This window comes from Lissotriton helveticus, chromosome 10 (genome assembly GCF_964261635.1).
Source record: "Lissotriton helveticus chromosome 10, aLisHel1.1, whole genome shotgun sequence".
Lineage (NCBI taxonomy): Eukaryota > Metazoa > Chordata > Amphibia > Caudata > Salamandridae > Lissotriton > Lissotriton helveticus.
Window position 1 is genome coordinate 7,107,284 of NC_136071.1, and position 26,284 is coordinate 7,133,567.

At 53.0% G+C, this 26,284-nt stretch overlaps 1 protein-coding gene across 1 annotated transcript in view; it reads right to left on the bottom strand.

Moving 5' to 3' along the window:
- The window catches only part of MAGIX (MAGI family member, X-linked), a 257,646-nt gene that overhangs the window by 178,246 nt on the left and 53,116 nt on the right, over positions 1 to 26,284 (bottom strand). The window contains exons 8-9 of the mRNA XM_078664524.1: positions 16,749 to 17,537; positions 16,416 to 16,652 (exon numbers count right to left, since the gene is read on the bottom strand). Of these exons, the coding sequence (XP_078520650.1) occupies positions 16,416 to 16,652; positions 16,749 to 17,537 (1,026 nt within the window). The remainder of the gene's footprint in view (positions 1 to 16,415; positions 16,653 to 16,748; positions 17,538 to 26,284) is intronic.

The window sequence follows — 26,284 nt, forward strand, 5'->3', positions numbered from 1 at the left end:
CACAGAGGCTGAGAGAGGGGCCACAGTACAGAGGCTGAGAGAGGGGCCACAGCAGAGGGGCTGAGAGAGGCCACAGCACAGAGGCTGAGAGAGGGGCCCCAGCACAGAGGGGCTGAGAGAGGGGCCCCAGCACAGAGGGGCTGAGAGAGGGGACCCAGCAAAGAGGCTGAGAGAGAGGGGCCCCAGCACAGAGGGGCTGAGAGAGGGGCCCCAGCACAGAGGGGCTGAGAGAGGGGACCCAGCAAAGAGGCTGAGAGAGGGGCCACAGCAGAGGGGCTGAGAGAGAGGGGCCACAGCACAGAGGCTGAGAGAGGGGCCACAGCACAGAGGCTGAGAGAGGGGCCACAGCACAGGGGCTGAGAGAGAGGCCACAGCACAGAGACTGAGAGAGGGGCCCCAGCACAGAGGCTGAGAGAGGGGCCCCAGCACAGAGGCTGAGAGAGGGGCCCCAGCACAGAGGCTGAGAGAGGGGCCACAGCACAGAGGCTGAGAGAGGGGCCACAGCACAAAGGGCCTGAGAGAGGGGCCACAGCACAGAGGCTGAGAGAGGGGCCACAGCACAGAGGGGCTGAGAGAGAGGGGCCACAGCACAGAGGCTGAGAGAGAGGGGCCCCAGCACAGAGGGGCTGAGAGAGGGGCCCCAGCACAGAGGGGCTGAGAGAGGGGCCCCAGCAAAGAGGAGCTGAGAGAGGGGCCCGAGCACAGAGGCTGAGAGAGGGGCCCCAGCACAGAGGCTGAGAGGGGCCACAGCACAGGGCCTGAGAGAGGGGCCACAGCATAGGGGCTGAGAGAGGGGCCACAGCAGAGGGGCTGAGACAGGGGCCCCAGCAAAGAGGGGCCACAGCACAGAGGCTGAGAGAGGGGCCCCTGCAAACAGGGGCTGAGAGTGGGGCCACAGCATAGGGGCTGAGAGAGGGGCCACAGCACAGGGGCTGAGAGAGGGGCCCCAGCAAACAGGGGCTGAGAGAGGGGCCACAGCACAGGGGCTGAGAGAGGGGCCCCAGCAAAGAGGGGCTGAGAGAGGGGGCACAGCACAGAGGCTGAGAGAGGGGCCAGAGCACAGAGGCTGAGAGAGGGCCACAGCAGAGGGGCTGAGAGAGGGGCCCCAGCAAAGAGGGGCCACAGCACAGAGGCTGAGAGAGGGGCCCCAGCAAACAGGGGCTGAGAGAGGGGCCACAGCATGGGGGCTGAGAGAGGGGCCACAGCACAGAGGCTGAGAGAGGGGCCACAGCACAGGGGCTGAGAGAGGGGCCACAGCAAAGAGGGTCTGAGAGAGGGGCCACAGCACAGAGGCTGAGAGAGGGGCCCCAGCACAGAGGCTGAAAGGGGCCACAGCACAGGGGCTGAGAGAGGGGCCACAGCACAGGGGCTGAGAGAGGGGCCACAGCACAGGGGCTAAGAGGGGCCACAGCACAGAGGCTGAGAGAGGGGCCCCAGCAAACAGGGGCTGAGAGAGGGGCCCCAGCAAAGAGGGGCTGAGAGAGGGGCCACAGCACAGGGACTCGGTGAGGGGCCCCAGCACAGAGGCTGAGAGAGGAGCCACATCACAGGGGCTGAGAGAGAGGGGCCACAGCACAGAGGCTGAGAGTGAGAGGGGCCACAGCACAGAGGCTGAGAGAGGCCACAGCACAGAGGCTGAGAGAGGCCACAGCACAGAGGCTGAGAGAGGGGCCCCAGCACAGAGGCTGAGAGAGGGGCCCCAGCACAGAGGCTGAGAGAGGGGCCCCAGCACAGGGGCTGAGAGAGGGGCCACAGCATAGGGGCTGAGAGAGGGGCCACAGCACAGAGGCTGAGAGAGGCCACAGCACAGAGGCTGAGAGAGGCCACAGCACAGAGGCTGAGAGAGGGGCCCCAGCACAGAGGCTGAGAGAGGGGCCCCAGCACAGAGGCTGAGAGAGGGGCCACAGCACAGTGGCTGAGAGAGGGGCCCCAGCACAGAGGCTGGGAGTGAGAGGGGCCACAGCACAGAGGCTGAAAGGGGCCACAGCACAGGGGCTGAGAGAGGGGCCACAGCACAGGGGCTGAAAGGGGCCACAGCACATGGGCTGAGAGAGGGGCCACAGCATAGGGGCTGAGAGAGGGGCCACAGCACAGAGGCTGAGAGAGGCCACAGCACAGAGGCTGAGAGAGGGGCCCCAGCACAGAGGCTGAGAGAGAGGGGCCCCAGCACAGAGGCTGAGAGAGGGGCCACAGCACAGAGAGGCTGAGAGAGGGGCCCCAGCACAGAGGCTGAGAGAGGGGCCACAGCACAGAGGCTGAGAGAGGGGCCCCAGCACAGAGGCTGAGAGAGGGGCCACAGCATAGGGGCTGAGAGAGAGGCCAGAGCACAGAGAGAGAGGGGCCACAGCACAGAGGCTGAGAGAGGGGCCCCAGCAAAGAGGCTGAGAGAGGGGCCACAGCACAGAGAGGCTGAGAGAGGGGCCACAGCACAGAGGCTGAGAAAGAGGGGCCACAGCACAGAGGCTGAGAGGGGCCACAGCACAGAGGCTGAGAGAGGGACACAGCACAGAGGCTGAGAGGGGCCACAGCACAGAGGCTGAGAAAGAGGGGCCACAGCACAGAGGCTGAGAGAGGGGCCCCAGCACAGAGGCTGAGAGAGGGACACAGCACAGAGACTGAGAGAGGGGCCACAGCATAGGGGCTGAGAGAGGGGCCACAGTAGAGGAGCTGAGAGAGGGGCCACAGCACAGAGGCTGAGAGAGGGGCCACAGCACAGAGGCTGAGGGAGGGGCCCTAGCACAGAGGCAGAGATAGAGGGGCCACAGTATAGGGGCTGAGAGAGAGGCCACAGCACAGAGGCTGAGAGAGGGCCCACAGCACAGAGGCTGAGAGAGGGGCCCCAGCACAGAGGCTGAGAGAGGGGCCACAGCACAGAGGCTGAGGGAGGGGCCACAGCACAGAGGCTGAGAGAGAAGGGCCACAGCACAGAGGCTGAGAGAGAGGCCACAGCACAGAGGCTGAGAGAGGGGCCACAGCACAGAGGCTGAGAGGGGCCACAGCACAGAGGCTGAGAGAGGGACACAGCACAGAGGCTGAGAGAGGGACACAGCACAGAGACTGAGAGAGGGGCCACAGCACAGAGGCTGAGAGAGGGGCCACAGTAGAGGAGCTGAGAGAGGGGCCACAGCACAGAGGCTGAGAGAGGGGCCACAGCACAGAGGCTGAGAGAGGGGCCACAGTAGAGGAGCTGAGAGAGGGGCCACAGCACAGAGGCTGAGAGAGGGGCCACAGCAGAGGGGCTGAGAGAGGGGCCACAGCACAGAGGCTGAGAGAGGGGCCCCAGCACAGAGGCTGAGAGAGGGGCCCCAGCACAGAGGCTGAGAGAGGGGCCACAGCACAGAGGCTGAGGGAGGGGCCCCAGCACAGAGGCAGAGATAGAGGGGCCAGAGTATAGGGGCTGAGAGAGAGGCCAGAGAACAGAGAGAGAAGGGCCACAGCACAGAGGCTGAGAGAGGGGCCCCAGCAAAGAGGGGCTGAGAGAAGGGCCACAGCACAGAGGCTGAGAGAGGGCCCACAGCACAGAGGCTGAGAGAGGGGCCCCAGCACAGAGGCTGAGAGAGGGGCCACAGCACAGAGGCTGAGAGAGGGGCCCCAGCACAGAGGCTGAGAGAGGGGCCCCAGCAAAGAGGGGCAGAGAGAGGGGCCACAGCACAGAGGCTGAGAGAGAGGGGCCACAGCACAGAGAATGAGAGAGAAAGGCCACAGCACAGAGGCTGAGAGAGAGGCCACAGCACAGAGGCTGAGAGAGGGGCCACAGCACAGAGGCTGAGAGAGGGGCCCCAGCACAGAGGCTGAGAGAGGGGCCCCCAGCACAGAGGCTGAGAGAGAGGCCCCAGCACAGAGGCTGAGAGAGGGGCCCCAGCAAAGAGGGCCTGAGAGAGAGGGGCCACAGCACAGAGGGGTCACAGCACAGAGGCTGAGAGAGGGGCCCCAGCAAACAGGGGCTGAGAGAGGGGCCACAGCACAGAGGCTGAGAGAGGGGCCCCAGCAAACAGTGGCTGAAAGAGGGGCCACAGCACAGAGGCTGAGAGAGGGGCCCCAGCAAACAGGGGCTGAGAGAGGGGCCACAGCACAGAGGCTGAGAGAGGGGCCCCAGCAAACAGGGGCTGAGAGAGGGGGCACAGCATAGGGGCTGAGAGAGGGGCCACAGCACAGGGGCTGAGAGAGGGGCCCCAGCAAAGAGGGGCTGAGAGAGGGGCCACAGCACAGTGGCTGGGAGAGGGCCACAGCACAGAGAGATAGGGGCCCCAGCACAGGGGCAGAGAGAGGGGCCACAGCACAGGGCCTGAGAGAGGGCCACAGCACAGAGGCTGAGAGAGGGGCCACAGCACAGAGGCTGAGAGAGGGGCCCCAGCACAGCGGCTGAGAGGGGCCCCAGCACAGCGGCTGAGAGAGGGGCCCCAGCACAGAGGCTGAGAGAGGGGCCACAGCACAGAGGCTGAGAGAGGGGCCACAGCACAGAGGCTGAGAGAGGGGCCCCAGCACAGACGCAGAGAGAGGGGCCACAGCACAGAGAATGAGAGAGAAGGGCCACAGCACAGAGGCTGAGAGAGAGGCCACAGCACAGAGGCTGAGAGAGGGGCCCCAGCACAGAGGCTGAGAGGGGCCACAGCACAGGGGCTGAGAGAGGGGCCCCAGCACAGAGAGAGGGGCCACAGCACAGAGAGAGGAGCCACAGCATAGCGGCTGAGAGAGGGGCCACAGCACAGCAGCTGAGAGAGGGGCCCCAGCACAGAGGCTGAGAGGGGCCACAGCACAGGGGCTGAGAGAGGGGCCCCAGCACAGAGGCTGAGAGAGAGGCCCCAGCACAGAGGCTGAGAGGGGCCACAGCACAGGGGCTGAGAGAGGGGCCCCAGCAAAGAGGCTGAGAGAGGGGCCACAGCACAGAGGCTGAGAGAGGGGCCCCAGCACAGAGGCTGAGAGAGGGGTCCCAGCAAAGAGGGGCAGAGAGAGGGGCCACAGCACAGAGGCTGAGAGAGAGGGGCCACAGCACAGAGAATGAGAGAGAAAGGCCACAGCACAGAGGCTGAGAGAGAGGCCACAGCACAGAGGCTGAGAGAGGGGCCACAGCACAGAGGCTGAGAGAGGGGCCCCAGCACAGAGGCTGAGAGAGGGGCCCCCAGCACAGAGGCTGAGAGAGAGGCCCCAGCACAGAGGCTGAGAGAGGGGCCCCAGCAAAGAGGGCCTGAGAGAGAGGGGCCACAGCACAGAGGGGTCACAGCACAGAGGCTGAGAGAGGGGCCCCAGCAAACAGGGGCTGAGAGAGGGGCCACAGCACAGAGGCTGAGAGAGGGGCCCCAGCAAACAGGGGCTGAGAGAGGGGCCACAGCACAGAGGCTGAGAGAGGGGCCCCAGCAAACAGGGGCTGAGAGAGGGGCCACAGCACAGAGGCTGAGAGAGGGGCCCCAGCAAACAGGGGCTGAGAGAGGGGGCACAGCATAGGGGCTGAGAGAGGGGCCACAGCACAGGGGCTGAGAGAGGGGCCCCAGCAAAGAGGGGCTGAGAGAGGGGCCACAGCACAGGGACTGGGAGAGGGGCCCCAGCACAGAGGCTGAGAGAGGGGCCACAGCACAGGGACTGGGAGAGGGGCCCCAGCAAAGAGGGGCTGAGAGAGGGGCCACAGCACAGTGGCTGGGAGAGGGCCACAGCACAGAGAGATAGGGGCCCCAGCACAGGGGCAGAGAGAGGGGCCACAGCACAGGGCCTGAGAGAGGGCCACAGCACAGAGGCTGAGAGAGGGGCCACAGCACAGAGGCTGAGAGAGGGGCCCCAGCACAGCGGCTGAGAGGGGCCCCAGCACAGCGGCTGAGAGAGGGGCCCCAGCACAGAGGCTGAGAGAGGGGCCACAGCACAGAGGCTGAGAGAGGGGCCACAGCACAGAGGCTGAGAGAGGGGCCCCAGCACAGACGCAGAGAGAGGGGCCACAGCACAGAGAATGAGAGAGAAGGGCCACAGCACAGAGGCTGAGAGAGAGGCCACAGCACAGAGGCTGAGAGAGGGGCCCCAGCACAGAGGCTGAGAGGGGCCACAGCACAGGGGCTGAGAGAGGGGCCCCAGCACAGAGAGAGGGGCCACAGCACAGAGAGAGGGGCCACAGCATAGCGGCTGAGAGAGGGGCCACAGCACAGCAGCTGAGAGAGGGGCCCCAGCACAGAGGCTGAGAGGGGCCACAGCACAGGGGCTGAGAGAGGGGCCCCAGCACAGAGGCTGAGAGAGAGGCCCCAGCACAGAGGCTGAGAGGGGCCACAGCACAGGGGCTGAGAGAGGGGCCCCAGCAAAGAGGGCCTGAGAGAGAGGGGCCACAGCACAGGGACAGGGAGAGGGGCCCCAGCACAGAGGCTGAGAGAGGGGCCCCAGCAAACAGGGGCTGAGAGAGGGGGCACAGCATAGGGGCTGAGAGAGGGGCCACAGCACAGAGGCTGAGAGAGGGGCCCCAGCAAACAGGGGCTGAGAGAGGGGCCACAGCACAGAGCCTGAGAGAGGGGCCACAGCAAACAGGGGCTGAGAGAGGGGGCACAGCATAGGGGCTGAGAGAGGGGCCACAGCACAGAGGCTGAGAGAGGGGCCACAGCACAGGGACTGGGAGAGGGGCCCCAGCACAGAGGCTGAGAGAGGGGCCACAGCACAGGGACTGGGAGAGGGGCCCCGGCAAAGAGGGGCTGAGAGAGGGGCCACAGCACAGTGGCTGGGAGAGGGCCACAGCACAGAGAGATAGGGGCCCCAGCACAGAGGCTGAGAGAGGGGCCCCAGCACAGGGCCTGAGAGAGGGCCACAGCACAGAGGCTGAGAGAGGGGCCCCAGCAAACAGGGGCTGAGAGAGGGGCCACAGCACAGAGGCTGAGAGAGGGGCCCTAGCAAAGAGGGGCTGAGAGAGGGGCCACAGCACAGAGGCTGGGAGAGGGCCACAGCACAGAGAGATAGGGGCCCCAGCACAGGGGCAGAGAGAGGGGCCACAGCACAGAGGGGCTGAGAGAGGGGCCACAGCACAGGGCCTGAGAGAGGGCCACAGCACAGAGGCTGAGAGGGGCCACAGAACAGAGGCTGAGAGAGGGGACACAGCACAGCGGCTGAGAGAGGGGCCCCAGCACAGAGGCTGAGAGAGGGGCCACAGCACAGAGGCTGAGAGGGGGGCCACAAGACCCCATGACCACATGTACCCATTTCCACAAGAACCCTGTGTCCACAAGTACCCCAGCCTCGACAAGTACAATGTGTCCATAAGTACCCTGCGTCGAAATGTATGCAGTGCCCACAAGTACCTCCGTGTTCACAAGTACCCTGTATCCACAAGTACCCTGTGTCCACAAGTACCCTGTGTCTACAAGTACCCTGTGTCCACAAGTACCCTGTGTCCACAAGTACCCTGTGTCCACAAGTACCTCCGTGTTCACAAGTACCTCAGTATTCCCATGTACCTCCGTGTTCACAAGTACCTCAGTGTTCCCAAGTACCCTGTGTCCACAAGTACCTCCGTGTTCACAAGTACCTAGTGTGAACAAGTACCCTGTGTCTACAAGTACCTCCGTGTTCACAAGTACCTCAGTGTTCACAAGTACCTCAGTGTTCCCAAGTACCTCCGTGTTCACAAGTACCTCAGTGTTCCCAAGTACCCTGTGTCCACAAGTACCTCCGTGTTCACAAGTACCTCAGTGTTCCCAAGTACCCTGTGTCCACAAGTACCTCCGTGTTCACAAGTACCTCCGTCTCCACAAGTACCTCCATGTCCACAAGTACCTCCGTGTTCACAAGTACCCTGTGTCCACAAGTACCTCCGTGTTCACAAGTACCTCAGTGTTCACAAGTACCTCAGTGTTCACAAGTACCCTGTGTCCACAAGCACCTCCGTGTTCACAAGTACCTCTGTGTTCACAAGTGCCTCCGTGTTCACAAGTACCTCCGTGTTCACAAGTACCTCAGTGTCCACAAGTACCTCCATGTCCACAAGTACCTCCGTGTTCACAAGTACCCTGTGTCCACAAGTACCTCCATGTTCACAAGTACCTCAGTGTTCACAAGTACCTCAGTGTTCACAAGTACCCTGTGTCCACAAGTACCTCCGTGTTCACAAGTACCTCAGTGTTCACAAGTACTTCAGTGTTCCCAAGTACCTCCGTGTTCACAAGTACCTCAGTGTTCACAAGTACCCTGTGTCCACAAGTACCTCAGTGTTCACAAGTACCTCAGTGTTCACAAGTACCTCAGTGTTCCCAAGTACCCTGTGTCTACAAGTACCTCCGTGTTCACAAGTACCTCAGTGTTCACAAGTACCTCCGTGTTCACAAGTACCCTGTGTTCACAAGTACCTCCGTGTTCACAAGTACCTCAGTGTTCACAAGTACCTCAGTGTTCACAAGTACCTCAGTGTTCCCAAGTACCCTGTGTCCACAAGTACCTCCGTGTTCACAAGTACCTCAGTGTTCACAAGTACCTCAGTGTTCACAAGTACCCTGTGTCCACAAGTACCTTAGTGTTCACAAGTACCTCAGTGTTCACAAGTACCTCCGTGTCCACAAGTACCCTGTGTCCAGAGGTACCTCCGTGTCTACAAGTACCCTGTGTCTACAAGTACCTCCGTGTCTACAAGTACCTCAATGTTCACAAGTACCTCAGTGTTCACAAGTACCTCCGTGTTCACAAGTACCCAGTGTTCACAAGTACCCCATGTCCACAAGTACCCTGTGTCCACAAGTACCCAATGTTCACAAATACCCAGTGTCTATAAGTACCCAGTATTCACTAGTACCCCCATTTCCACAAGTACCTAGTGTGAACAAGTACCCTGTATCTACAAGTACCCTGTGTCCACAAGTACCTCCATGTCCACAAGTACCTCAGTGTTCACAAGTACCTCCGTGTTCACAAGTACCTCAGTGTTCCCAAGTACCCTGTGTCCACAAGTACCTCCGTGTTCACAAGTACCTAGTGTGAACAAGTACCTCAGTATTCACAAGTACCTCAGTGTTCCCAAGTACCTCCGTGTTCACAAGTACCTCAGTGTTCCCAAGTACCCTGTGTCCACAAGTACCTCCGTGTTCACAAGTACCTCAGTGTTCCCAAGTACCCTGTGTCTACAAGTACCCTGTGTCCACAAGTACCTCCGTGTTCACAAGTACCTCCGTGTCCACAAGTACCTCCATGTCCACAAGTACCTCCGTGTTCACAAGTACCCTGTGTCCACAAGTACCTCAGTGTTCACAAGTACCCTGTGTCCACAAGTACCTCAGTGTTCACAAGTACCTCAGTGTTCACAAGTACCTCAGTGTTCTCAAGTACCCTGTGTCCACAATTACCTCCGTGTTCATAAGTACCTCAGTGTTCACGAGTACCTCAGTGTTCACAAGTACCCTGTGTCCACAAGTACATCAGTGTTCACAAGTATGTCAGTGTTCACAAGTACCCCAGTGTTCACAAGTACCCTGTGTCCACAAGTACCTCCGTGTTCACAAGTACCTCAGTGTTCACAAGTACCTCAGTGTACCCAAGTACCTCCGTGTTCACAAGTACCTCAGTGTTCACAAGTACCCTGTGTCCACAAGTACCTCAGTGTTCACAAGTACCTCAGTGTTCACAAGTACCTCAGTGTTCCCAAGTACCTTGTGTCCACAAGTACCTCCGTGTTCACAAGTACCTCAGTGTTCACAAGTACCTCAGTGTTCACAAGTACCCTGTTTCCACAAGTACCTCCGTGTTCACAAGTACCTCCGTTTTCACAAGTACCTCAGTGTTCCCAAGTACCCTGTGTCCACAAGTACCTCCGTGTTCACAAGTACCTTAGTGTTTCCAAGTACCCTGTGTCCACAAGTACCTCCGTGTCCACAAGTACCTCCGTGTTCACAAGTACCTCAGTGTTCACAAGTACCTCAGTGTTCACAAGTACCTCAGTGTTCACAAGTACCCAGTGTTCACAATTACCTCCGTGTTCACAAGTACCTCAGTGTTCACAAGTACCCAGTGTTCACAATTACCTCCGTGTTCACAAGTACCCTGTGTCCACAAGTACCCAGTGTTCACAATTACCTCCGTGTTCACAAGTACCCAGTGTTCACAAGTACCTCCGTGTCCACAAGTTATTGGTGAACGGGCACTTGCAGGTATTTGGTAATTCTTAAAAGGCGTGCATGAGCCCTGCTGGGAGCCTGAGCCTGCCGCACATGTCTTGTGAGTGGGCACCAGGGGGGTGTGGGCCTGGACCGGTGCACACTCCCAGTGGTTGTGGAGGCCGCCTCTGCATAAGTCTCCGTTTTCTCAGAGTAGTCCTGGAAGGTAGTGATCTCTCCACGGCGGGGGCTCGAAGGCCGGTCCTGGTGAGCTGTCTGCAGCCCCCCTGGGGAGCAGCCTTGCACTGGTGCAAGGGGACTTTTAGTCAATTCATTGCTTTGTGTGAGGACGCTCGTCCCTCCCTCTCCTGCCCAGCCTGGGGGCAGGGACATACCATTCCCGCCATGGGACAGATGTTCCCTGTGTTTGGCAGAGGTGCACAGCTGGCTCTTTCCAGGGCGGGGAGATATTTTTGGGATTCTCACAAACTGACTCAGGTGGGTGTTCCCAGCCTTTCCAGGGCGTGGCTGGAACACGCACTCCCGTCCCTGTGAGAAATGTACTCACACATAACACCACAACACACTTGGGTCACATTAGGCACGAGAAAAATATACACTGCACCTGTCTGTGCCAAGTGTGGGCAGGCAGAGGGCAGGAGGTGCGGGCATTGTGTAGCTGCAGCTAAACCTCTCGTTAGGAGAGCTTTAGTGAAAATCGGTGGGCGCTGCACCCCACCCCTGGGTAGAGGGAGACCTCTCTTAAAGCCGTAGAACACGTGGGCCAAGGGCTCAGGAAAACCCACTTCCGAAACCAGAAGATTCACTCTGATAAACTAAGCAGAGCAGGAGGTGCAGTGCTCTGTCCGGCCACCAGAGGGCAGTCTCAAGCTGAAACCAGCAGCAAGCAGGCCTTCTAAGGATGAAAGGCCAGACTTTGACCCCTGTGGGCCCGATTCACAGAACTAACTTAAGACCAAATCCTAAACTTACTACTTTTGGTATTCACAGAAGTTAGGATTTTGTCTTAAGTTTGTCGTAAGACAGACTTAAGACAAAATCCTAACTTCTGTGAATACCAAAAGTAGTAAGTTTAGGATTTGTTTTTAAGTTAGTTCTGTGAATCGGGGCTTATATGTCTGGAGTTCTCAGCGCCCAATGAGAGGGCTCCTCTCTTCCAGATTCAACAAAACTGGTGCCAGGGTGGCCTTCATTTTAGAAACAGCCAGAATTTATGGTAAATAGTAAAGTTTTGTGTTATTTTGAAAGAATTTGTAATGTAGCGTTAACTTTAAATGACCTATAAATTATATAACATAATTTCTTTGTTGCCAACACTCTAAAAGATTTTGTACAGGAGCAGACACGTAATGTGGAGAAGCACTGATGGTGAAAAAAACTTTAACAAACGTTCGCCCATCCACAGCACGCTGCAAAAAAATATATTTTTTTACAGACACAGTTTTTGTACGGGCAACAGCTTTCGTGTTGCAGTCAGTGTGGGACAGCAATGGCCACCAATGACTCTGGACAGCTGGTAGATCAGATCTGCTCTCTCTGAAGCATTCTGGACAATTCAGCTGCAGACGAATCGACGAAATTCAACGTCTTGTTCCTCATCAGTGCAAAGCAGGGGAGGATGTTGATAATGTTCTGGGGTCTTTTTGGAGCTGGTGCTGATGGGAAGTGAGGGATTGTGCACAAGTCGAACTGTGTCCAAATAATATCTCCAATGATGTTTTCAGTTCTTGATGTGACAGGCAGCTTTAGCGCTAAGAGCTGTTGGGAGCCTGATATCTACACATATGCGTGCTTTCCCCCTGTGTTGGGAATTTTTCATGATGAAAATCAGTGAGACCCAAGCGGTGGGAATTTTGCCCATCTCAATGATGCCCAGATCTTCTATTCTTGTTTTCACTTTGGTGCAAAGATGAAAGGAAGACTTGTTAAACTGTCTCAAATGTGTACGGCTCAACCTTATTCTGACAGACATACCACATTCCAGTAAAAAGAAATTGGTTATGGATCACTTTAATTTCGCTGGTATACACTATTAGCACAAAGTCGATGTGTTGTTCTGGCTCAGCATGCCAGCCCCAGTCTCTATTAGCATAAAATTCTCAATCATTTCACTGTTCCTTGCTGTATCTGGACTTAATGCCTTCCTCTAACTTTTATGGGTTCCGCATCCCACATGCACATGTTTCTTGCAGTGTGGCTGAGCCACAGCCTTGGATTCAGCCAGTTAAACTCCCCTTCTGCCACAAAGTAAACCACAGCTCTAGTGTCTAAAAAGATCAGATTTTCAGGCATCAGGCAGCTGATTTGCAGTGCAGGAGTATCTTGACCTCAATAGCTCTTTTCCACAAAGAAAATCACAAATATGTCCAGAGTTGATGTTACTGGATCCCATTATCTGTCTAGACATTTAAGGATTGTGTTTCGCTTAATCGTGGCTCAGAGCATCTGACCTCCCCCTCATGGTATCAATGACTCTCAAACCCGGGCACTTGTATACACACCGAACATCTTCCTTACTTTTTCATTTTCCTTTCAATATTTACAAAAGACAATCTCTGCACCTAACTGAACTCTCATGCACCTGCCTCAATTTCAAAGATTGCCTCTCTTTCACTCACACCCAGCGTAGAGGGTATCAAAAGTTATCTCGCACATATTTTACACAAAAAATATTTTTAATGTCTGTATTGAGGTGGACCTATAATGGGAGCTTGAGATATGAAACCTCACCAGGAGTATAATGCACTTCCGCCTTGTTTTCTTCAAAGACCATTGAATGAATCGCTGAACGAGAGAAGAAGGAAACTTGAGAGAGGGGGTATGATTATCCCTTAAGGTGGGGAGTCAAACACCCAAAATGATATTCAGATTTCTTACAACATACATTACCACCATCAATATAAATTTTGGGGCATGTTCACAAAGAACATTTTGTGGTACTTTTTTGTAGTACTGCGATAGTACTACGAAAATTCTACAAAACGCTATTCACAAACCCACATGTGGAGTTTACGCCTCGGCCTCTCCTACCTTTTCATGTGCGGAGATCTCCGCCCGACTGTGGAGTATCCGTATACATAGTATATGTTTTAGTAGTAAATGTGGGAGGGATAGGATGGAACAGCTGGAAAATGGGAAACCCTTACTACTAAAGGGGAAGGGCTTAGGGACAAGTAAGGAGGGGTTAAGGGAAGCTCAGATGAGGGGATTACAATGGGATGGGTACTCACTCACAAAAGAGTAAGCCCATTGCTACTCACAAGCTTCCCTTCTATAGTTACTAATGCCAAAAGGGACATAAACTGTAGCTAAATTACTCCAGCTCAGAGCTGAAGTTAGTCTAGTACCACCCATGGCCAACCACGGGTAGTGCAATATCCTCCCATAGAAAATAATGGATGTAGGAAGTAATATTACATTAGATCAAATATTTTAAACAGTTAAACTTATCAATACATTTAATTAAAAAATATAGAAAATAGTACATACTAGTATTTTTTTTACATTTTATATATAGCGTAAACTAGACCAGAGATATCGGGTATCAGAACGCTTTACATGAGCACCAGTTTTATTACAGGTCGACACATTCATTTTGGTAGGCACGGCGAGATTAAGTGATTTGCCCAGAATCACAGGATGTTGAGCGGCATTGCCGATACTTGAACCTGGTTCCCCAGCTCCGAGGTCGACCGCTCTAGCCGTAAGTCTACATCCCCTCCCCAATTAATTTCATTATAAAATATTTGAATGACTTTTTGCATTAAAAAATGAATGTAACAATACATTTTATTAAATATAATTAAATGACATAAGTAATTATATACATTTTTAATAATTATTACTGCAAAATGCTAAATATTTTTGTACTTCAGGTGAGAAAGTATTTTTGGATTTAAACTTGAGAAGAATAATTTTAATTTAATATATTTACATTAATTAAATATCTATTTCAAAATTTAGCTGACAATACTTGAACATTTTTGTATCTAGTTATACATTTAAAATAAATATATACAATTAATTTACATTAATATTTAACATTAACATATTTTAAAAACTTTTTTCAAGTTTAATAAACTTTTTTACGTTTCAAGCAGTCGTATTGGAGATCTCCACATGGTAAAGCTCAGGGGAAAGTAAGCTAGCTCATTAAACTTCGAAAATATTTCTACAAATATTTTATACTAACTATTAATGTACATGTATTGTATATATTTAATAAATATAGAACTAAATAAAAATAATGTTACAGTACTATTAACTAAAACTTTGTGGTAAAAATTAAATTATTTAAAATATATTTAATTACATTGCAATTATTTTCACTGTGGCAGGGACTTTTAGCCCTACATGTAGTCATACCTGAGTTCTCAAATAAAAATAGTGCTCAGATAAGACAATTTGTGTATTAAAAAAGTCAACTGAGTACTTGTAGCAAATATTTGTGCATTCACGTCCGATCGCTAAGGTATTTGCAGCTACCTTCAAGTACTCACACCGACCTTTCGAGCACTTATAACTTCAAGTACTCACACCGACCTTTAGAGCACTTATAACTTCAAGTACTCACACCCGACCTTTCGAGCACTTATAACTTCAAGTACTCACACCGACCTTTTGAGCACTTATAACTTCAAGTACTCACACCAACCTTTCGAGCACTTATAACTTCAAGTACTCACACCGACCTTTCGAGCACTTATAACTTCAAGTACTGACACCCGACCTTTCGAGCACTTATAACTTCAAGTACTCACACCGACCTTTCGAGCACTTATAACTTCAAGTACTCACACCGACCTTTCGAGCACTTATAACTTCAAGTATTCACACCGACCTTTCGAGCACTTATAACTTCAAGTACTCACACCAACCTTTAGAGCACTTACAACTTCAAGTACTCACACCCGACCTTTCGAGCACACATAACTTCAAGTACTCACACTGACCTTTCGAGCATTTATAACTTCAAGTACTCACACCGACCTTTCGAGCACTTTTAACTTCAAGTTCTCACACCCACCTTTCAAGCACTTATAAATTCAAGTACTGACACCCGACCTTTCAAGCACTTATAACTTCAAGTACTTACACCGACCTTTCGAGCACTTATAACTTCAAGTACTCACACCGACCTTTAGAGCACTTACAACTTCAAGTACTCACACCCGACCTTTCGAGCACTTATAACTTCAAGTACTCACACCGACCTTTTGAGCACTTATAACTTCAAGTACTCACACCAACCTTTCGAGCACTTATAACTTCAAGTACTGACACCGACCTTTAGAGCACTTACAACTTCAAGTACTCACACCCGACCTTTCGAGCACTTATAACTTCAAGTACTCACACCGACCTTTTGAGCACTTATAACTTCAGGTACTCACACCAACCTTTCGAGCACTTATAACTTCAAGTACTCACACCGACCTTTCCAGCACTTATAACTTCAAGTACTGACACCCGACCTTTCAAACATTTATAACTTCAAGTACTCATACCGACCTTTTGAGCACTTATAACTTCAAGTACTCACACCGACCTTTCGAGCACTTATAACTTCAAGTATTCACACAGACCTTTCGAGCACTTATAACTTCAAGTACTGACACCCCACCTTTCGAGCACTTATAACTTCAAGTACTCACACCGACCTTTCGAGCACACATAACTTTAAGTACTCACACTGACCTTTCGAGCATTTATAACTTCAAGTACTCACACCGACCTTTCAAGCACTTATAACTTCAAGTACTCACACCGACCTTTCGAGCACTTATAACTTCAAGCACTCACACCCGACCTTTCAAGCACTTATAACTTCAAGTACTCACACCAACCTTTTGAGCACTTATACCTTCAACACTCACACCCGACCTTTCGAGCACTTATAACTTCCAGTACTCACACCGACCTTTCGAGCACTCATAACTTCAAGTACTCACACCGACCTTTCGAGCACTTATAACTTCAAGTACTCACACCCGACCTTTCGAGCACTCATAACTTCAAGTACTCACACCGACCTTTCGAGCACTTATAACTTCAAGTACTCACACCAACCTTTCGAGCACTCATAACTACAAGTACTCACACCGAACTTTCGAGCACTCATAACTTCAAGTACTCATACAGACCTTTCGAGCACTTATAACTTCAAGTACTCACACCGACCTTTCGAGCACTTATAACTTCAAGTACTCACACCTGACATCTCGTGTACTTACAACTGACCTCTCATATATCCATATCTGACCTCTTGTACTCACATCTGACTTTTAATATGCTCGCACTTCAACTTCTCTACTTAGAGATGACCCATCATGTACTCGCAGTGTGTGCCGATCTCACCTTCTTTTCCAGAGGCGGGAATCTCACTGACGATGACGAAGCCAAAGCCTTCATGTTCCTTCCGTTCCAGCTCCAATTCGGCCAGCCTGGATGGCCGGTGCGGCCTATCTGCCTGGCCTGTGGCCAGATTGCGAGTTGGTAAGGGACGAGGAGCCACTGGTGTCGGACGGGTGACTGGACTGGAGTCTGACGAGGAATGAGGAGCCGTTGGTGTCGGGCCGGCGATTGGACTAGAGTCTGATGAGGGACGCGGAACCACTGGTATCGGGCCGGCGATTGGACAAGAGTCTGATGAGGGACGAGGAACCACTTGTGTCGGGGCGGCTATTGGACTAGAGTCTGATAAGGGACGAGGAACCACTTGTGTCGGGCCGGTGATTGGACTCGAGTTTGATGAGGAGTTGGGGGCTGCTGTCCTTGGGCCAGTGGCTGGACTGGAGTTTGAGGAGGACATGGAGGCGGCCGTACTGGGGATCGATGAGGACATGGGGGCAGCAGTCCCTGGACCGGTGCCCGGACTGGAGTTTGAAGAGGACATGGGGACTGCCATACGTCGGCCAGTGGCTGGACTGCGGGTCGGTGAATGGACGAGGTCCACTGCCCGCAGGGAGGTGAGTGCTAGAGTCTGCCTTGACACCTGAACCAGGTCCTGCAGGCTCTTCTGGCACAGCACGAGGTCGCAGGGCACTGGGTCCATGAAGCTGGTCGCCTCGATGACATCTTCCGGGGCGGCCCATCCCTCAGAAGACTCCAGAAGTTGCTGGGAGGGTCTTGCCATCACCGGCCTGCCGCGTTGACCGCATGGCTTGTGGCCTCTGTTCTGTTCCTTGTCTCCACTTGAGCTGCGATCTTCACATTGGGTGGCCTGAGACCGGGGGGCTCCTCCCTCGGTGGTCGCCCTGACCATCTTGGAAAACCCCTGATCCACCATGCGGCCGTCCTTTCCTTCCCGGCCTCGAGTTGTGGCACCAGGAGATTGCAGGCATGGTGGACCCTTGCTGGGAGGCGTTTCATCTTCCACAACAGTTTTGAGCAGGTGAGGTCTGTGGCTGGTGGTGTGGGACGGAGCGGTTGTAGCCACATCAGGCAACGGGACCGTCGGGGGCACAGGGACCCTCAAAGCTGGAAGATACCAAAAAAACTAACATTAGAAGTGCACTCACCATATACATGGGCCAGAAATGGGATGGGATGGGGTCTAATGACAGTGCCATGACCAGCCAGGGCCATGGGTGACTAGCATGACATGGCAATCACCTCTCACCAGTGCGTGGTTTGCACCAGTACATTGCACTCTCACCACAGAGGTGTGATGGTTGTGTACCGCACGGCCAGCACCTAGGATTTCCGAAGTCCCAAAGGGCTAGTCCCTACCTGGACTTACTCAGTTAACCTTAACTCCCACTATGACCGTGCATCCTTCCCAACGTCGAACATGTACTTCGACACAACAGCATCACACGATACAGAGCACAACACCAGAACGCGGATCCATAAACATTACACGTGGATGAAATCTACATTTTATAGGACAAAAAAGGGTACAGAAAGCACCATTACGCACTGGCACTGGTACAAAACATGCATGTTATGATGTATGATAACGAATGTATGAGGTTACAGCGCATACATTTACAACGCATGCCTTTACAACGTACTTTTTACATTACAACATCCTTTACAACGCATACATTTACATTGCATGCCACTACAACAAATTCTTTTTAAACTACATTTACAACGCATTCCATTACATTGCATCATACCTTTACAGCGCATACCATTACAACGCATACCATTACATTGCATTTAAGGTAAGTGTTGGATAGTTTAGGGGTAAAAATTACTATTCTAACTCCAGGGGGTGCAACAGTAGGGTAAGTGTTGGATAGTGTAGGGGTACTATGCGTTGTAATGGTATGTGTTGTAATGACATGCGATGTAATGCCTGCGTTGTAGTGACATGCGTTGTAGTGACATGCGTTGTAGTGACATGCGTTGTAGTGACATGCATTGTAAAGGATGTTGCGATGTAATGACTGCGTTGTAAAGGTTGTTTCCCATGACAACATGTCATCACCATTGTAATTGTAAATTGTCTTTATCTAGCGCTTACTACCCCAGACAAAGCATTGAAGCACCTCACAGTGAGAATCCCGCTACTCTGGAACAGAAGGTTAGATGTGAACAGGTAATAGGTTAGTGTTCAGTGCTTTCTTTTTCTTGCAGGGTTAGTTGTTGTAAGTTAGTGCTCGCGAGAGTTCGTGTATTTAGTAAGGTTCTAAATCAGGATAGATTGATTAAAGTGGATTAATAAAGGGACGACGTGAGATGTTGCTGGGATTGCCGGACACGTGCGAAGAGTCGGTCGAAAGAGGGACGCGTTTGGAAGGATGTTTTGGGTCCACCGAAGTCTGTAAGATTTGGGATGGGTCCGAGAGTGGAAGGAAAAGGGACGCGTGGAAGGTGTTTCTTTTCATTTTTAATATAAAAATGAGTATATACACGTGTGTTGACATTATTCATAGTCATACCTCCATGCAAGGCATAAACCCATGTATACACGTATGTAATATTATTGAGATGTTCAGAGATACATGTCTGCGTAGCACATTAATATACGCGCACTGTTCTATACATTGTTCTGGAAGTCACTAGTTATTAGTCTTGAGGAGGGACATATGGCTGGTTCTGCAGCCTTGTGCTCAGGTCACCACACACCTCCAGCACTGGCTGCTCTGCCGCAAGCCGTACCAGTACCGACACCCAGCGACAAGGCGTCCCAGCTCCGGCGACCCACCAAAGGAAGTGAGCGTGGAGCTGGTAGAAAGCGGAAAGAGCCGCCTGGAACCACATGTGGCCAAACTAAGGGAACATTTAAAAAACGTTGACGCAGGGCCGCACAGCGAGCCACTCTGCTGTGCTGCGTCACAAGAAAAGGGCAGAAACGTGCCGTGTCTATGAGATCCGTGCTATAGCAACCCGGCTCGGTCCAAACTGGGGTGGCGTGGTGAGCAAAAGAACGATGGATTACCACCATGGCTGCTCTAGATATTCCTCTGCTGTGCTGGGCCATACTGTAAATGGGTGTGGTCATGACGAGCTCAGCTCGTCATGAGCATCGAAGAGGTTAAACCCAGATCTCTGTGACGGGGGTGAATGTTTGCATTGTTCAGCATTCCGTCCATCATTTGTTCCTTCTGCTGGTATCTACGAGATACGGCGCATTCCTGTCCCCTTCCACAGCGATGACGCACAATGGGCTGCCCTGCGCCAACGCAGGCACCGTTGTTCCCTGGTGCAGGGGTGTCTGCGTTGTTGGAAGGATTGTTTTTGTGGAGGAAGGCACACCTTCTGACACAAAAACTATCAATGGAGGCGTTTTCCTCCTTCAATGTGTACGGCATCCTGCGGCACACGTAGAAAGAGGAAAGAACGAGGAGAAATAAAGTTATTTCTCCTCGTTTTGCCTCCCATGAGGAGGCGGAGGCTTTTGAGGCATTCCCGGGTGTGCACTTCCTCGTAAATCTGGGAATGCTTATGAATCCATGGGTGTCTCCTGGGAACACCCGCCGCAACACTCATGGAACGCCTCTTAGATGCAGAATGAGGCAACGCAGCCCTTCTTTGCCATACTCCGTATTTACGAGGACGTGAAAAGCCACACAAAGTGGCTTTGGGGCCTCATAAAAATGGGACTTCTCTCTGCTCCGTCGAATGTCAAAAAACGTGACGTGCGGGCGGCGCAATTGGCTTGTAAATGAGCCCTTAAGTGTGTTTTACGTGTATTTCTCTGTCATAGAGAAGCCGTCTGGACAGCAGAACTGGTCAAAAAGTCAGAGTCCATAATAGAGCTTATGAGAAGCAAGGGCAGCAAGCTACCAATTTCTTTACATTTTCTTAGCCAATATCCCGCACGCTTCGCCACTTCAATGGGATACAAGGTTATATCATATTTATCCACAGTGAGGTAGAAAAAGCACTTGGAACGTGCTCGAGGTTGGTGACAAAAAACAAATAAACCAATCACCTCCTCGGTGTTGGTTGTACGGCATTACAACGCGGGCTTTTACCCCGCATGCCATTACAACGCAGTTTTTACAACGCAAGTCGTTACAACGTCTTGCGTTGGAGGGTGCTGGATAGTGGAATAGTTTAATTTTCTATTCCAACTCCAGCCCACGTTGACAGTAGGGAAGGTGTTGGATAGAAAATTAAACTATTCCCTATCCTACAACGCCCTTCAGCGCAAGTCGTTGTAACGACTTGCGTTGTAATAGCAGCGTTGTAATAGCAGTGCGGGGTAATGCTTGCGTTGTTATGGATGTTTCCCTCGGTGTTTAGTACAAAAAACTCTCCGTGCAAAAAAATCACTATCAACATTTGAAATGATTGTCACTCTTGTATCTCGGACACTTGGCAACATCGCTCACACCTCTTTTACAGCTGCCACAAGTGACGGCGGGTTTGGGATTTAAAGTCAGGAAGGAAGGATGTGCGCGTACTTTCACCGATTGCGTCACCGCAGGAGCAGTGATGGCGCGGACCCTGCTTGCGTCGACCTATTACTCGGATATGGACAGACCTGTTTTAATATATTACTTTTAATTACTGTGTGTGCTGAGCCCTGGGCAGACCTGCTCCAGTTAAACCTGCAGCTGCCCACATCTGGAGCAGCGAGTTCAGCCACTCGGGCGTGACGGGTTGGGCCGTGCATGGTTTAATACCTACTTCGGGCCTAATTACGAGTGAGTCGTTATTTCTGAGCCCTGTGTAAACCGCTGTCTGCACAGGGGTCTGTATTACGAGCTTGGTTATAATTAACATATCTGATAATTATTGGATGCATTAAATACCTCAACCTTCATAAAATTCCGGTCAAACCTGCCAAAATTTAACAGGGAAAAAGCCGACGTTATTTACTGTTTCATGTAGATTTTGGTGCATTAACCACATGTTATTCCCCACAAGCTTGTTACAGGTGCCATCTATTGCACCTGATAAATAACACACACTTGTTATTTACAGGTACGATAAATTCCACCTAAACTCATAATCAGGGCCTTAGTAGAGAAATTCACCGAAAGTCAGAGAAGTCATCGACTTGCCCCAGGCGATCCCTGGGGCAGACGCGACCCCTGGCGCAGCTGCGACCCCTGTGCCAAACAATGCCGCGCATTCTGCGTTTGTGATGGAGTAACCCGTCCGCCAAGCTCTACGTCTATCCCTTGGCTCACTTACACCTGTAATCTCAGACCTCTGGGACAGCCTGTGCCCGGCTCCTCCGTGGGTGCGCGCGCGCCCGGCGCCTTCTCACACAGGAAGGAATCCGTTTAGATCCCGCCCTCAGGTGACCGCGGGGAGTCACAGCTGCTGCTTTTTCCATCAGAAGACTTTGAAAAAAGCTTCCTTTTTTTAGATCTCACCTTGACGTCCCGTGCTCGACGCCTTAATCCAATCAAGAGTGGATTACAGCAGGGCCGCCAGGGCCGGACTGGCCTTTCATTCCACCGGGCATTTCCCCGGTGGGTGGGGCCTCTGCAGGCTGCTCCTGGAGCCCCTGTCACTCTCACCAGCTGCAGGAGGAGAACTACAGCGAGCACAGGAGGCTTCAAGAGACAGAGAGGGAAGGAGGAGGGAGGGAGAGCAAACAGAGAAGGAGAGAGAGAGAGAGAAAGAGGGGGAGAGAGAGGTGGAGAGAGAGAGAGAGAAAGAAGGAGAGAGAGAGGTGGAGAGAGAGAGAGAGAGAGAGAGAGGGAGAGAGGGAGAGAGAGAGAGAGGGAGAGAGAAGGAAGGGAAGGAGAGCAGGCAATGAGGGAGAAGAGACAGAAGGAGAGAGAGAGAGGAGAGAGATAAGGGAGGGAGGGAGAGAGAGCAGACAGAGAGGGAGAAGAGAGAAAAGAAGAGGAAAGAGAGAGGGAGGGAGGGAAGGAAGGAGGGGAAGGGAGAAGAGAGAGGGAGGGAGGGAGAGAGAGGGGGAGAGAGAGAGGGAGAGAGAGAGAGAAAGAGTGAACAGAGAGGGAGGAGAGAGAGAGGTTGCGCCCGGAGAGGAGGCAGCGGCTGGTTTGAACACTCCCCCCAGCTCTGCTCCTCGGTCACCGCCGGCCCTGATGCCATCGACATGAACATCACAAGCTAAAGTCCTTCACTGGTTCCAGTTTGGATGAAATGCTTCCCCCGCCTGTTGAAAGGCTGCTCGACCCTCCCCTGGCTACCCATCCTAAGGGGGGCTTCTTGGGAAGTCTGTGAGGACAGTCCAGGAAGCCCCCGGTGGAGCGAATACCACGGTGCCAGGCTGCACATTATCATGGCCTGGCTGTGGGCACCCACCCCACACATCCTGCGGGTACACCACTGCTGATGCCAGGCTGAGGGCACCCACCCCCTATGTCAGGCTGTGGGCACCCACCCCCTATGTCAGGCTGTGGGCACCCACCCCCTATGTCAGGCTGTGGGCACCCACCCCCTATGCCAGGCTGTGGGCACCCACTCCCCCTGCCAGGCTGAGGGCACCCACCCCCTATGCCAGGCTGTGGGTACCCACCCCCTATATCAGGCTGTGGGCACCCACCCCTGATGCCAGGCTGAGGGCACCCACCCCCTATGCCAGGCGGTGGGTACCCACCCCCTATGCCAGGCTGTGGGTACCCACCCCTGATGCCAGGCTGAGGGCACCACCCCCTATGCCATGCTGTGGGCACCCACCCCGATGCCAGGCTGATGGCATCCACCCTATGCCAGGCTGTGGGCACCCACTCCCCCTGCCAGACTGTGGGTACCCACCCCATGCCAGGCTGAGGGCACCCATCCTATGCCAGGCTGTGGGTACCCACCCCCTATGCCAGGCTGTGGGTACCCACCCCCTATGCCAGGCTGTGGGTACCCACCCCTGGTGCCAGGCTGAGGGCACCCACCCCCTATGCCAGGCTGTGGGTACCCACCCCTGAAGCCAGGCTGAGGGCACCCACCCCCTATGCCATGCTGTGGGCACCCAACCCAATGCCATGGGCTCACCACCTCCAATGACATGCTGTGGGCACCCACCCCGATGCCAGGCTGATGGCACCCACCCCCCATCTGCTGCGAGTACACCACCGCCAATGCCATTCTGTGGGCACTCATCCCGATGCCAAGCAGTAGGCACCCACCCAGGCCCTAAGTTCCATTGTGCACCGGCGATGCAAAAAAGCAAAGCCAAGCGTCACGCCATGAAGTTGGCGTATGGAGAGATCAGTGGTCACAGGCCTGTAAGTGCACATATGTCCTGGACCCAAGGGCTTCGCTAAACAGAAACCCGAGCTCGCTAAACGTAGCTAAGGTCAAAATAGGTTTCAGGTAAGCCATCCGAGCTCTACGATGCAACGCAACAACACTGACCCACAAACGAGTGAAGCAGTATCACCTGCCGGCTCGGCCAATAGACTTTTTGCTTCGCAACGAGCTAAGGGAACGCGGCTATCCGCACAGCAAACGTTAGTATGATTCATCAAGGCCAGATTCATCAAGGTTTTGTGTCGCCCAATGCAAGGGGGCGCTAGGGCGACGTAAAACCTCAGTGAGATGTGCCAAGCCGCGCCTTGCATGGCCCTGCGTGGCTTGATAAATCCAGAGCAATGCAACGCAGCACAAATCACTGCCGTGCGTTAGTCTGCCGCAGGGAGGCGTGCCGTGGGCGTTCCCACACACCATCCATGGATTTTGGGGCATCCCCAGTTTTACCTATGTGTGGGAATGCGTCAAAATGCTTTGCCGCCCCAGGGGAGGCGCAACCAGGAGAAATACCTTTATTTTCCCTCATTTCTTCGTCTTTCTACATGTGCACAGTGCACAGAAAGAGGAAAATGACGATCAGGTTTGTTTTTGTGCAGGAAGGTGCCCCTTCGTGCACAAAAACAACCCTGTCTATAAGGCAGGCGCCCTTGCACCATGACACAAGGGTGCCTGCGTTGGCACTAGGCAGACAAAAGTCCGCCAACGCTAAGAAAACACAGGAATGCGCCGTATAACGTTTAAATACAGCGCATCCTAGCCCTTTGCCTTTCACACAGCACAGCGAGGTTGCCTCCTGCGTTGCACTGCGTGAAAAAATGGAAAATAAGAGCCCTAATGCTTAAGGTTAGAGCATCACATCAGTTTATGTTAACACACAAAACACCTACAGACCCGAGGAACGGCGGATGTGAAAGAGAAAGCCATGAAAGAGACCACAGAACGACAAACGGGGCAAAAAAAGGACAAAACTGGAACCCCCGATTCCGGACTCCCAGAGAAAGGCAAAGTCTGAGACCGATGGACATATGTATTTCATACTCCAGAGACTGAACTCTCTACATGAGCTGACCCAAAGGACAACTAGGTCCGTTTTCAAACTTCCTACATGAGGTCTCTCGCTGCGCGGGCAGTGCTGCGCACTGCAATGCTAGACGCGAGACCTAAAAAGTAATACCAAAGTACTCCAATCTGAATCAATAGGTCTAAGGAAAGACATGAAAAGCTTATCCTCGACCATTCAAGAAGGTGTATCTACAACCGGCGCACGAGAAAATATCTCAACTCAAGACAGCGGAAAGCAGAGGCGACAACAAAACCAGTGCTTTAAATGTGCCAGGACTGTCCAGTACGGAGTACCAGCACTTTTTTATTTTGAGAGGGAGAGTACCGGCACTTCTCAAGAGAAATGTAATACATCTAATCGGAGAGTACCAGCGCTTCTCAGTGACAGGCAGGTACTCTGGTACACAGTACCTGCACTTCTATTTTTCCATTTCAAGCACTGAACAAAACAAAATAACATGGCTGGAGAGGGAAATCAAAGAGCCGGAAGATTAAAAATAGAAGGGGAAACCGTAAGAGTTTTGGTGTACCGGAAAGCGTTGAAAATGATGCAAGATCGTGCACCTTTTTCCTAGAAGTATGAATCTCACAAACTGTTGGAATATCTTTTGGCAAAGAGTTTGAGATTGAAAGATCCCACAGAATTCCAGCGAGATTTCCGACCAGCTCTAAAACCCGAGACCAGGCCTTTAAGAGAGCCATACTCGGGGATGATACTAGAACGGGAAACATCCGGAACAACGAGGCCAGAGCCAAGAGCTCCGGAAGCCCGCAAGCCGAACAACGACTTGCCCGAACTACGACTCGCCCGAACAACGACTTGGCCGAACAACGACTCGCCCGAACAACGACTTGCCCGAACAACGACTCGCCCGAACAAAGACTTGCCCGAACAACGACTTGCCCGAACAACGACTTGCCCGAACAACGACTTGCCCGAACAACGACTTGCCCGAACAACGACTTGCCCGAACAACGACTTTGCCTTAACCACACATGTGAGTGGTTAAGTCAAAGTCGCTCTAGTGTTCTGGATCGGCTTGGAGAAAGGAGTGTCTGAAAGCAGACAAGTACCGGTAATTGGGGTTTCAGGGTAGTTTTCAGGAGGGGTAGGGGTTTGGGTTAATTTTTGGGGGGGGTTCGAGGTAGTTTTTAGGGGTGGGTAGTTCGGGGTAGTTTTTAGGGGAGGTGAGGTTTCGGGGAAGTTTTCAGGGGTGGGGGACCATGTCTCCTTCCAGGGTGCACATGCTCATACCTTTAGTGGCCTCTCTGCTGAACGAGTCTTACCTGGCCTCTGCACCAGCAGGACCATCTCTCCTTCCAGGGTGCGCATGCTCATACCTTTAATGGCCTCTCTGCTGAACGCCCCTTACCTGGCCTCTGCACCAGCAGGACCATGTCTCCTTCCAGGGTGCGCATGCTCATACCTTTAATGGCCTCTCTGCTGAACGCGCCTTACCTGGCCTCTGTACCAGCAGGACCATGTCTCCTTCCAGGGTGCACATGCTCATACCTTTAGTGGCCTCTCTGCTGAA